This window comes from Rhodnius prolixus, unplaced genomic scaffold, assembly GCF_049639745.1.
Source record: "Rhodnius prolixus isolate KJV_2025 unplaced genomic scaffold, Rpr scaffold_3, whole genome shotgun sequence".
Lineage (NCBI taxonomy): Eukaryota > Metazoa > Arthropoda > Insecta > Hemiptera > Reduviidae > Rhodnius > Rhodnius prolixus.
The window spans coordinates 31,310,635-31,324,730 of record NW_027411603.1 but is presented as its reverse complement, the minus strand read 5'-3'; the positions used below and the strand labels follow the sequence as shown (position 1 = coordinate 31,324,730).

Here is a 14,096-nt window from a genome sequence, read left to right as displayed (position 1 = left end):
CGATTGGTTTTCGCATTAACAGTAAAATTTTCTCCTCAGAAAAAACCTGAGTCGTCCGGCAGCATTGTTTCTTAAGGAACACAAAAGCAGATTGCAGCGTTCAACTCGCTTTGTCCTGGCGGCTTCGGAAAGCATCTGTTTCACTTTAATTGTGTAAGTCTTATAGCGGAAGTCCTCCTGGACGATTCGACGCATAGTTTTTTCGCTCACAACAACAACCGACGATATTTCTCGGATCAACTGCCCTGGATCTTCAAAAATCAGCTCCTTAGCCCGTTGAATGATATCGGGCGTCCTGACAACGCGCTCCTTCGAGTGGGCTTTCCTCAACGGTGTTGCAAAACCTTCGTAGGACTTCTCCGACTCATTATTTTTCGCGATGACATCGTACAGTCGATTTCGGGTATCCGAAGAACCGAATTATTTCTGTCGCCGCACTTGGTTTCAACATTGAATCTGTTTAGAGGTTATGATGGTTTAGTACATGCGTCAAGCTATATGAACGCTGATCGCGAAATCTACCAGTGTTATAGAAAGGCGGGAATCTCAATTTGTATTTTGTCTGGATGTTGGCGCCGCACCCTGTACAGTCAGGAGATGTGTTAAATCCATTAGAGGAAAAAAGAATGGAGAGTTTGGTGATTATATTTATTTGATGATTTATTACATGAAATTCAAAATACAAACAATAATATGACATAAAACATAATTTAATTTATCAAACTCATAATATAAAGATTAGAATTTCAGACTTGAGTTTTAAAGGTTGAACGCAGGAGATATTGGAGAGTTTAGATGAGTCTCCCAGCTCTGATCCACATGTCCAAGATTGAACATGTAAAGTCTTTGTTAGTTATGTGAGCTTAGTTTAGATTTAGATCCGATCATGCGTCTTAGTTCTCCGAACCTTTTGTTTAGTTGTCTCTTAATTTTGTGCGGCTTCCATGTGTCTAATGTCCAAGTAAAACCCAGGTAGCTTAGTACTTTCGAGGGGTAGGAATTAAATTTATATGTAAACACATGTTTGTCTCCTGAGAATGAAAGTCACAATGACACTTGTTTTTAACTCTTAAAGGGATTTAGAAGTTTGGGATGGTACTGAGATGGCGGAGCCGACAACCAGGTAGTGGATTGTACAGTAACGAGGGAAGGAATTATCTATGAAATAGTTAGGAATTATGTGCAATATAGAAGAATATAATGGGGAAATCACCAGCTCGAATCCGGTGTATGACTACATTTTATTTATAAAAAGTATTATGACTTATTAAGTAATAAAATTGACTGCAAACGTGAGATTCGAACTGGGGATCTCCCACCTACAAAGCCACGCCCTTGACCATTAGACCAACATCCTGGCAAGATATTCTTACCGCAATCATAGGACAAGAAGTCTTGCATATGGGGTACATTATCATGATGGTTGCTTTTACTTGATGAGAAAACAAATTTATTCTGATTCACCCACAACCATTACATTGCACTACATTTTTTAAAATCTTCAATGATTATTATTTTTGTTATTTGCGTCACAAATTTCATTTTTTTTTTTTGGCAGTCAGAGGACCTCCCAAAACGTGTATTTCTGGTGGAAAATTAATATTGAAAACCGTTCACGAATAGATAAAATTGTAACTTTGATCTTAAATATCTCGACTAATATTAGGGATATCGAAACGGGGTTAACGTCATTTTTCACAATTTTTTTATGAAGTTTTCATAATCATTGTCAAAATCAGTGGTCCTCATGAAACTAAGATCAGTTTTTTGGCCGTAACTCCGCCAAATAATGAAGATACAGCATCGGGGGTGGAAAATTTGAAAACTAGACCAAATACAAACATATAGTTTACTTCGTGGGTTTTTACGTATTCCCGCTTTTCTAAAAAGTTATTAGCGATTGGTGCCTTTTAAATGGATCACCCTGTATAGAGTACTGTGTAGAATATATTCAGAATTCGACCGGGATATTGCATTGTGGAAGCATGATTGCTTTAATTAGAAGAATAATAGACAAAAAAATTACCTTTCTCTTTGAAACTGAAGACTGTGAACAAGATCTGGCCTTTTTTGTCTGAAGTTCCAAAGATGTACACTATCATCAGAAGTTGCCGTAATTAATGCACCTTCATTGATGAGAAAAACAATCTGAATTACAGCTACATCTCCTTCATGCCAAACTGGGCAATCAACGCCAAACCTGCCCAATCTATAGATTTATTAGTTAAGGATTTTTGTTAAAGGACAATGAACATAAAGAAAAACTAAACTATTGTAGAAGTTAAAATAAATTAGCCGAAATTGCACTAATTGATCTCTAAATGTACAAATTATGAAGAGCAAGTCTCAGATATCCTGATTCTTTGACCTTGTTGGTGTTAAGAATACTCTATATTAAGAATACATTTTGGTTAAGTAGGTTAAGTAAGTTAACTTAAATTTATTTTACTTGAATTTAAATTCCTCTTGAGCAAACACAGGAGCGTGATTAATTGAAATAGAGAAAATTAGGAAACGCATCTGGTTTAATTTTGAGAAGAGAACTTCGATCTAATTAAAGAATGAAAAAATATTAATCAACAAATAGATGGAAAAATAGACCAAATAATCTTAAAAATATATTATATTTTTAAACAAAATGTTGTCATACTTCAAACTTTGTGTAAAATAAACTATTAATATTATAATAATAATAATTTGCCCGTGTTTAAATAAATAGCACACGTAGTGGGTAGGCGAGATAGGTTCACCCTATTAAAACAACAATGTTAAGTGTTTACCATGTTGAATACCACAACTGGAAAGTTGTCCAGGGGGAAATTGGCTGGCTGTACCAAACTACATGACAAGTACACCCAGAGTTCATTAATCGTAGAATGTCAGGGCGAGACTATGAAGTAGCCGTGGTATAGTGGTAAATTAGGTAAGGTAAATTAGGTATACATACATATATATATGCGCGATTTCCATACAATAACTATGAATGAGATGTAATGTAAGCTGGTTTTAGCAGTGAACAGTATACGAGCAGTGAAATTAAATGAAACAGAATGCAAAATCAACTTTATATAGGCTCCAAAACATTCAGAATGTGAAGTAAATACTTTAACTAATGGTACTATACTTGAAAACGAAAACAACATGGTATTTTATAACCTCTAAATTATAACGTTTGTTTTATATATGTTAAAGAACCTATATTGTTAAAGAATGTTGATATGATTTATAAGATAGGAAAAAATTGTGCAGTTTCTTAAGTGTTTTCTTCATCCATGCGTTCTTAAACCTGAGGTCTATTAACCAATATCCGGGGTTTTCGTAACTGGTAAATTATTATGAAAAGGTGAAACTTACAGACATGTAGATAATTTAAAAGTATATACAGGGTGTTCACGGAAGAGTGGACGAAATTTCGGGAGGTGATACAGCAGCTCAAATGCAACAAAAAACATTCTATTTACTATGGCCTGATTCTCTGCATTTTGAACTTTTCCGTCGATATTCGCGTTTTTCACCATAAAAAACGGTCGTAACTTTTCTATCCTTTATCCTACAACAAAACTGCTTATTCCAAACGAAAGAGCTTTAAATTTCCTATAAATCTGCTTAACACAGAGCCTCAAAACGTTTCTTATAAACAATGAAATTTTTACTTTAATGTCTAAAAAATTCGTTCTCGATGATTTTTGTTAAAATTTTCAACTGTATTTTTTTGAATTATTAATGAATCAAGGAGTCACCCAATTGCAGAAAAAGTGGTGCATTTATTGAGCTTCAAGACCTTATGGATGTTTTTGTTATTAATAAAACTCTACCCCGAACAGAGGGGTGCAAATGCAAAGAACTAAATAAAGAAATAGATAAAGAAGAACCTTGTTTTAATCATTTATCTCATGTTCTTTAAATATAATTGAAATTCCGAAGTCTTATTTTAAAATTATGATAACTGTGGAGTTAAACAATGGGTTATCAGCATAGTGAGGAATTCAGGTTTACTCAGCTCTTCGGGGGAACACGTGGGATACTCAGACCGAAGGAGTCTGAGCAAACTGCGCAAAGAACTGGTGCTGTCCCATTTTCTGAATCAGTTCAGATAACAGAGCTAAGAGTCCGGTTTTGCCACGAGCTGAGTCCAGCATAAGATTCACTGTCTTTAACAACTTGCTGAAGGCTATTTGAAAATGCTTTGATTAGTTATTTTTTAACAACTTCATGAACTGTTACCTCATAGCATTCAGCCCCGATTTCAACTCAAGTTACTACAGAATCAAATTCATTCTTGCTTCCAGTCTGTATTCAATTCCGATCTAGCACCGTCAGATCATAATTTGTTACTGCGATGAAGCAATGTAGACTTTTAAGGATTCTACTTCGCCAAGGAATGGTATCATGATGGTATCCTAGAAATGACGCCGAAAGATGAGTAGATTTGTGTTGGGCTGAGACCATCAACCATCGTCAAAGAAGTTATAGAATTACTATTTTGATTCTAGAAAATATTCAGATTCTTAGAATTCCATTCCATCAATAGAAATGCTTTTTTTGTACATCAACGAAATGAAAGACCAAAGTTCATTTTTGCAATACAAATAACGTTTTCAATATGATCGTAATTCATTTATAAATATGTTCAGGAATCTATCCTGAAGAGTTTAAGCGTCCACGGCTAAGAGAATTTAAATTTTGTTTACAAAGAATTACATGATAAATGGAGTTTAATTTCCCTTGTACATTCCTAAAGGGTGTGACATTAGTTTCGAACATTCTACGCAGAAAGAACCTCCTCGTTTTACCTAAACCCTCCAACACATACTCAATCTTTTCCCCGTTTTCATGTTTGAAATTTATGACGAAAGAGGCCGTGGTATGAGTTGATGGTAGTATCCAATCTCCCAGTTAGCGAGAGGAGAGATGCCCCATTTACCAATCTCTAAACTGTTACCCCTCCGGGGATTCCTCACGTTTAGCGCACTGTTCTACCAATGAACAACCAGCCTCCACGCTACTATAACTCTACTTCCTGCTAGAGAAGCCCACTTTTACTTCTCTAGAAGTTTTAACAGAGTTTATGGCCTCGATTATACTTCATCTTCTAATGACTTCAAACTCAATAATTTTACCTTCACACTCTTTCCAACAAATCTCTGATATCTTTCTAGTAAAATATTGAGTATTAAAATACTCTAATCTTTTCGAAAGATTGTCTTCCATTCAAATTACTGAACTGGAATTTTTAAACAATTCTTTTGTTCAGAACAAAAAAATTATTGTTAGCAGTTGATACAAATAATTGGAAAACAAATTTACAGCAATAATGCTCCCACAAATGACTTACATTCATTTTGCTATCAGAACCATCGGAAATGAAATATAAAAATAACCTAGAATTAAACAGTAATGATTTTAAAAGAACTGATTTTCTCAATTCAGGATAAAAGAGAATTCCAGAAGCAATTTTATGGCAGTAATATGTCCACGTTAGGTTCTAGAAAGGAAACGAATGTTTGACGACATATACAGGTATTTAGATGCACCATTTCGCTACGAAGACATAATATTCTCCACCAACATCTATGTGCTTAAATCTGTAGCAGAGCTAGCAATGAAATATGTATTTAAAAGTTGTGGCCGATTAGAATGAATGGAAGAAAATGATTAGAGAAGGATTAAGTGATTTTAATTTCGGTTAAGCTATAGGATGGCAGGAATATAGAGGACTGATCCATCCATTAGTTGTAAGGTTTATGTAAATAGTTGTATGTAGGGTGAACCAGTAGGTATTGTCCATAGGCCTACTGTGTGTAGTACATCTAAAGTGGAGTTCAATGACGTATTGGCCAACTTCATATTTTCCACTGTTCTTGAGTGACGTCACTTAAATTTTTTTTCTAAAATCATTACTTTTTTCCAATAAAAATGTAATGCTAAAATTCAGTTCTGATGACACGGTTAGAAAGACAGATAAATTTCCTAAAAATTGATACCATTTCGAAGCATATGTTATTCTCCAAACCGCCTCAATCTTCCTCCAAATGCTGGAAAAAAAAAAGTAATCGAAAATTTTAAGAAAACTCATTAGGCCCTTATGTGATCTTTATCAGACCTATGTGCTGGAACTTTTTATAAAAGTTTTCTTGTTTAATGGGCTTTCTAACGGTATATCATTTTCCAGGATTCCTTTTATCTTCGCATGAGAAATTACGTATGTTTTACAAGAAAACGTGTTCACGAGCACTCAACAGTGTTAGTTTATCAAGTTATTTAATTCATTGAAAACTCTTTTAGATGGACCAATAGTCAAATTTTCAAGTAGGTTGTCTTAAAATAAGGCAGTCAAAGTTTACAAATTGTACTTTAAAAAATTCAAGAACAGTGGAAAATATGAAGTTGGCCAATACGTCATTGAACTCCACTTTAGGCGTACTACACAGAGTAGGCCTATGGATATTACTTACTGGTTCACCCTGTACAGTAGAGGGATGAATGAGTGAAGCGAATGTATTTATAAGTAAGAATGTAGAGTGAGTGAATGTATTATTCTAGTGATAATAAGCACCTAGACGATGCTGGCTGTATGGCGAAAGCCAATGCCAAAAACAAAAAGTAACACTAAAACACTTTTAATAGTTACTTATTATTTTGGATTATCGACTTTTCTCTCGCATTGATAAGGTAGTGTCGGACTGAAAAAAAAGCCAAAATGGCTGCTTCTGCCTTGCCAAAAAAGAAATTAGATGCACTTTCTCTGAGTGTTAAACTTACTTTCCGAGAAAACTTGTTTTATGTGTGCTACTCAGTTTTTTTCCCCCTTTTAAGTACACCCAACTCTTTTTTTAATACGATTTGGAAATTACACGGTTCACCAATAAGAACAAATACACTTTTTTAAACGAATTTTTACACGTTTTTAGCACTAATCCACCAAATTTTTTTTTTTTTTAATTCTAATTTCGACAGTGTGATCAGAAGTCAGTAGGTTTTATGGCCACACAAGTGTTAGTGACTTGGTCTTGTTGACATCTCATGACTTCATGGCTTGTTTCCTCTATTATCACTTTTTTCTTTATCTCGTTGTACTTCAAATTGAACACAGCATTTCGATATTCAGTGTTCAAGTGCTCAGTATATCAATGACATATCTACTGATGATAGCATTTTTGATCCAGTTCGTAATAAACGTGCATTTTTGTTATCAAGTAGCGATAATTAGATGCAAAATTCAGTTTTATTCCTAATTTAAATTTAAATTTTTATAAGTACTCGTACTTATGGGACTGAATTTTCACTGTACACTAATTTTATTATTGTAATAAAAATGAATTGTTTTGGTTTTATAAATACAATGTAATATGGATTACATTATTACTTTTTTATCACGGTTTTTGTGGGAAAATTAAGAGTTTTTTTTCATCTTACACGATTTTTTAAAGTTGTGGAACATATCCCCATATTTACCATACGTCGCATGTATTTTTTTACAAGTCTTTTTGCACGTCTAAGCAACGTATCTATCTTGTAAAAAAAGAGTTGGCTGTACGAGTCTCTTTACTGTACTCGTATGTCTTTTTTGGAGTTCTGTTAGGACGAGGCCGTTCGCCAATAAGATCACACGAATCACTTTAATCGTTCTTATGTTTCACAATATCATTATTAATATTTAGGTTGCTACAATGATAAATTAGGCTGCACATTATTATTATTAGGATACTTTTCATGATCAAGTGAATTAAAGTAAAGCAGTTTGAATGTAAAGCTAAGTTTATACCAAACGAAATTAGAAATACAGCATAGATCAAGAGGAAATATATTTTGGGTTCGTTTGGTGTAAGCTGTTTCGTTCAATTGGATGGACTTAAAAGGTTTTTGCATCGAACGATCTTACGAATCACCGTTTATTCTAAAATAACTAATTAATAATTTTTCTGTTCAGTTTCACCTCGCTTTCCGTTCACCACAATATTTTTCATTTATTTTTTTTTGCGTTTATTTATGCTACAATCAGCGCGTTAGCGCTATATGTAACAGTGATAACCGAATAACAAATGATATGTAACGAGTGGAGAAGTTACCTAGTGGTAACACTCCAAAACATTAGACTGTTAGTCACTCTCTTCACTGGAGAGGAGATCACAAGACCACTGTCTCTTAAGGCGTCTTGTCCGGGTTATCAGGAAGAGTTCTAGAAGAAAGATTTTGAGCAAGAGGATTTATATGAGATTGCAGGCTGAAGTGGAGTTTTCTTTATCGTGTTTTCAGCGACTTCGGTGATAATAAAAGGAATGTTAAGGTTAAGGTCAGTGTGTATAGTCAGGTTGGAGACATAAAATGAAGCGTGTACAATAGTTCGAAGTATTTTAGATTGAAGAGACTGAATCCTTTGGAGATTGGAGCGTTTGGTTGAACCCCGCAGCTTTATTCCATACACCCAGATGGGTTTCAAAATAAAATTAATTATAGATCAGTCTTTTGTTGTCCAGAGAGAGTTTTGATCTACGTCTAAGAGTCTTTTAAGTATGTAGTCGATAGCTTCTGTTTAGTTCTGTTCTTTTATGTTAAGTCTAGTGTGCGGTCACCACTAGCTGTATTTATTACTTTTTCACTCACCACTACTTTATTTTTTTAATTTTTTTATTATTTATAAATTTATTTAAGTTTTAATCCATCAAAATTCACGTTTGTTAAATGTAAAAGCAGGGGAGGCGACATGTGTAGAACGAGTCATTTTTCCGAACAGAAATTCAAGCAAGAAAAATAAACTAAAAATAAAAAGTGGTCTGTGCAGAGTACCACAAAAATATTAGGCCATCCGCTGGGCTTGGAAACCTAAATGGAGCCTAAATTAAATTTGTAACTCACTGTTTCAACATTTTTACAACCAACAACGTCTGCCTGTGCTTTTCATTATCACTGTAAGTACGGGTTCTTTATGAAGATCTGTTAAATAAATACTTCTCCCTAACAAGGGGATGTAAATTAGTTTACCAATTTTAACAACAAAGTACTGAAAGTAATTGAGGAATGAACAACACTGTTAGTTGACTAATTTGGCCCGAACGTTGGACAAGCAGATATTACGTAGATAATTATGTAAATAGTTCTTGACTTGTGTTATTTTACGACATTTTGTACAATAATTTGATAAATTTAACTGAATTATTTAACTGAGTTAGCAATTAGTTTTAAAAAAAAATACAGTGGAGTCTCGGTTATCCGTCACCCTTTTATCCGTCTATTCCAATTAACCGTCACCGTCCTCAGTATTTAAAAATTAAAAAAAGACCCAAAAAATTATTTTAAAAAGAAAACTTTCTTTTGAGATTTTTTCCTTTGTCTTTTAGGTACATACTCGTGTCCATCATTCGACAGTTTGTGGGTTTTTTCCCTAAAAAGATCAACCACAAACAAAACCGATTAGATGTCGCAGACATTGTATTCATTAATTTTAATACACAATAGAATGAATTGAATAATGAAAGATAGCTGACCTTTAAGGCTTAAGCGTATAAACGTATAAAATATGTATACCAGTTAATTACAAAGTTTTATACACGTTAAACAAAAGAATCTGGAAATTTTCCTGTTTTTTTCCATTATCCGTCTATTCGACTATCCGTCACCGTGTCCGGTCCCGGTCATGACGGATAACCGAGACTCCACTGTAAGTTGGTTTAACTCATTACTGTGGAAATTGGGTCCGAGAGAATTAAACGATTGTCTTTCTTACCTAGTAGAATTGGAACGTGATGGTTCTATTTGCGATAATCAATTGGCGAGAGGTCTGGAGAATCATTTAACTTTTGGAGGTGCGAGGTAAGCGTTCCCTTGCAAATGGAACGGACCTTTCTGGTGTTCAATGGCGGCTGTTGTTGACCTAAATCCAGTAAATTTAATCGCTCTCTAAACTGAAACCTCTCTAGTGCAGATGCTTTAAACCGGTTTTCAAAAATGTGCAGTGAATGATAACAGTTGATGACCTACTGAAAGTGTTTAGAAACTTCAGTATTGTCTAGAATGTTTCCAAATGACGTATAAGATTCATTTTTCATCAAAAAATCATTTTTCGATCCGAAAGTGCAATTGCTGTAAAGAGCAAATCTATAAAAATGGCTATTTTTGCTGATAATGAAAAAGGCACCTACTTTTCGCTTTTGGTTTACGTTTTCAAAACACTTTAAACCACGGACATTCAGCAATCGCTCCAGCAAAATAGTTCCGGGACCTCTTTGAAACCACTTGCTTTCCTCTTAAGTGATAATGTCTCTAAAGAATCATCTTCGGCAACCGTCAGTCTATCTTAGAGGTCATAATCATCATTTAGAATTTTTTTGCCAACAACGTTACTTCCGATAACTCCAGAGAAATTTTTCTAAATAGAGATGTAAGTACGAGGGTCATTTGAAAAGTCCGTGCAAAGTCAGAGAGATAGCACTACTGGCGCGTATCGAGGTTATGTTTAGTTAGTAGCATCTCTTGGAAGAACACACAACAAGTTTCAGCCAGATCGGTCTATTTCTTTGTGTTTGGCATTCGTTTGAATCGAGGAAGTCGAGTGATTTTCAAAAAATGGACGAAAAAGAATTTCGTGTGTTGATTAAACACTACTTTATGAAAGGCAAAACGCCTGAGGAGACTAAAGAGAAGCTTGATAAACATTATGGTGACTCTGCACCTTCGATTAGAACAGTTTATAAGTGGTTTCAAAATTTTTGGAGTGGCCAAGTGACGCTGAACGTTGTGGACGCCCTGTTGAGGTTACTACTCCTGAAATCATTGATAAAATTCATGATATGGTGATGGATGACAGAAGACTGAAGGTGCGTGAAATTGCTAGTGCTGTGGGCATCTCGAATGAACGGGTACATAATATTTTGCATCAACATTTGGACATGTCAAAGCTATCCGCAAGATGGGTGCCGCGATTGCTCACGCTTGACCAAAAACGAAATCGTGTGAAGTGTTGCAAGGACGGTTTGCAGCTGTTCCAGAAGAATCCGCAGGACTTTAAGCGTCGTTTCGTCACTGTGGATGAAACATGGATACATCACTACACTCCTGAATCTAAACAATGGGTTACCAAGGGGGAATCTGCGCCAAAAAAAGGCGAAGATTATGGCGACTGTCTTTTGGGATTCGCAAGGAATAATCCTCATCGACTATCTGGAAAAGGGTAAAACTATTACAGGTGCATATTATTCATCGTTATTGGACCGTTTGAAAACCGAGCTGCAAGAAAAACGCCCACGATTGGCCCACAAAAAAGTCCTTTTCCATCACGACAACGCACCAGCTCACACCTCAGCAGTTGTGGTCGCAAAATTAATGGAAATAGGTTTCCCCCTATTCTCCAGACTTGGCTCCCTCGGACTACTATTTGTTCCCCAATATGAAGAAATGGCTGGCGGGAAAAAGATTTTATTCAAACGAGGAGGTGATTGCAGAAACGAATGGCTATTTTTCAGACTTGGACAAATCCTATTATTCGGAAGGGATCAACAAACTAGAGCAGCGTTGGACGAAGTGTGTAAGCCTAAAAGGAGACTATGTTGAAAAATAAAAAAGGTTTACCCCAAAAAATTAAGTAGTTTTTATTTTTGCACGGACTTTTCAAACGACCCTCGTAATCTAATTAATTTTGGAAAGAATTTAGAGCTTTGTCCGGGGATCTGTTTTGATATCGAATCAGTTAATGAATTATTTGTTAACTTTAAGAATAGTGTTTCATTGTCAATGATCAGTTCTAATATTTTAGTAAGTAGGAAAAAGTACTCTGGCCCTATTACTGTAAACAAACCTTGGTTCAACTACGAATGTTACAATTACAAAAAACGAGTATCACTTGCGCTAAAACTCTGTCAAAAAAGTAATTTTAGTATAAGTAATGTCAACAACGTTGTACAAATCTGTGCAAATTCCCTTACTGGTGTGCTAAACTTCATAAATATTTCTAACCATCTCTAACTACCCTTCATTGCTTACATAGATCTCACAAAAAAAAAGAAAAAACTTTAGTACGAAAATACTTCCTCAACAAGTCGCAAAGATTCTTTATTTAAAAGAAAAAAACACAGGAAAATAATAAAGTTCGAGTATACTACGAACGATGCATTCATAAAAAGCTGCAAATGTATTTGATAGCAGCAAAAGGTTGGAATTTGGAAAAATTCCAAAGAATTTTAAATAATAAAGAAATAGCAGAAAACCTTAGGTTAGACGTGTTGAGGTCGCCTTGCCCTAAATTAAAATAATGACCTAGTTAAAGGAAAGGGCAACACACAATAGTCCCTAGAAGTTAGAGGGTCGACCGCCACTTGGCACACTCAGAAAAAAATATATTACAGTATTGTACGTGAGAACAACTCTACTCGTACATCTCCCAATCTTTATCTCCGAACTAGTCAGTCAAAGAAACGTTATTAACGTTATTTAGTTGGTAATAATTGGTTTAGAGTTTGGTAAATGTTGAATAGCTTCAGTTTTACGAATTTAACTGCCTGTAAGCGTGAGTTAGTTCGTTAGGCTTTACCCATTGCCGATTTAATGGAACTTTGATTGGCTTTTAAGTCTCAACAGATCGCAATACCCATTGCATGTATATTTCTTATAAAATTACCTACCAACATCACAGTATTCAGTAAATATTTCATTCAAATAAACTATAAGGAAAGTTTAGATGCCAAAAAGACATCTACTTTGTTTACAGCCTAAAATTTAATCAAGGTCAGACATCTACGGTTATTGAATATCGCCTAAACATCATGAAATGACTTCAAGGATGAATACATAAATTTGAGTTCACTGTTTAAAAAGACGGTTCTGTGTAATAACTATAACTTAAACCATCATCTAACCATGAAAAAAACCTTCCTCAATAAGAACAGAACGTGACTCATTACGCATATTATAGTTTGACAGGACCAGAATGCGCGCCCCGGGTTTCCTGTACCGTGTAGCAAAATTATTTAAAATTACAATTTAATTCTGAATTTACTCAGCTCGAGCGCAAGCAAATTAACAAGTGTGATTGAACAGGCTGTGTAGTAAATAAATCGGACTTTCTTAAGTCTGTCTTTTCTTTATCTTATGAAATCACCGATCATTCCGTTTCAAGCTGCCAAATCTGTTAAAAATTGCGAAGTTACACTGGAAGTCTGGGGACTGAGGACTTCAGATTGTTTCGCTTATCTCTTCCCATAAATCGTCCCATCAAGCCTTCTAATTGTATAACTAATTCCTCATAAAATGTTCATTTGAATATAAGTTAAAGATACAGACAATTTTCTGCGCAAATATCCAACCTAATATCTATTTAAATGGCTTAGACAAATTGAATTCAACAAAAAAATAATTATTTGATTAAAATTGCATAAGCATTGATATTTTATTTTTATTTTAAATAAATTGTGTAAAGTAGAGGAGCTAAGACACTTCCCTGTGGCACCCCAGCAAGTGTGGCACACTGCCGACTTACCTTCTAACCTTAATACCTCTATTTACACCTTGGCTAACGACACTGCCATTCTCTCCACACACTCTGACCCTATCCTCGCAGTACGCTCACTACAGTCCCACCTTCACTCAATAGAACCTTGGTTAGAAAACTGGCGTATAAAAATTAGCCCAAATAAGTCTAAATACATAGTCTTCACCCTCAAACGTCATACTCCACCACCTGTCTTCTTACATCATACACCTATCCCACCAGCCGACCATGTGCGGTACCTTGGAATGTATCTAGACAAGAGACTTCCCTGGAACCCCCATACGAGACTTAAACGTACACAAACTTCTAGCCAGACTATTCGACAAACGCTCAAAACTCTCACTACAGAACAAACGACGACTCTATACAGCTCTTCTCACACCAATATGGACTTACGGACACGAACTTTACGGAACAGCTAAAAAATCCAACATCAATAGACTGCAAACACTCCAATCCAAAAATACTCTGCCGCATAGTAAACGCTTCATTCTATGTTAGCAATCACACAATACACACAGATCTCCAAATTCCATTCATCTCCGAACTTGCCAAAATTCGATATAAAAATTTTCACCAAAAACTCTCACTTCATCACAACCCTTTAGGTGCAAAT

The 14,096-nt window shown here is 35.1% G+C and overlaps 1 protein-coding gene across 8 annotated transcripts in view; it reads right to left on the bottom strand.

Annotated features, from left to right (window-relative positions):
• Nucleotides 1-14,096, bottom strand: part of Tomosyn (syntaxin-binding protein tomosyn) — a 476,946-nt gene that overhangs the window by 84,071 nt on the left and 378,779 nt on the right. For all 8 annotated transcript variants that reach the window (XM_074124613.1, XM_074124615.1, XM_074124614.1 and 5 more), the window contains exon 3: nt 2,027-2,209. In XM_074124613.1, coding sequence (XP_073980714.1) covers nt 2,027-2,209 — 183 coding nt within the window. The remainder of the gene's footprint in view (nt 1-2,026; nt 2,210-14,096) is intronic.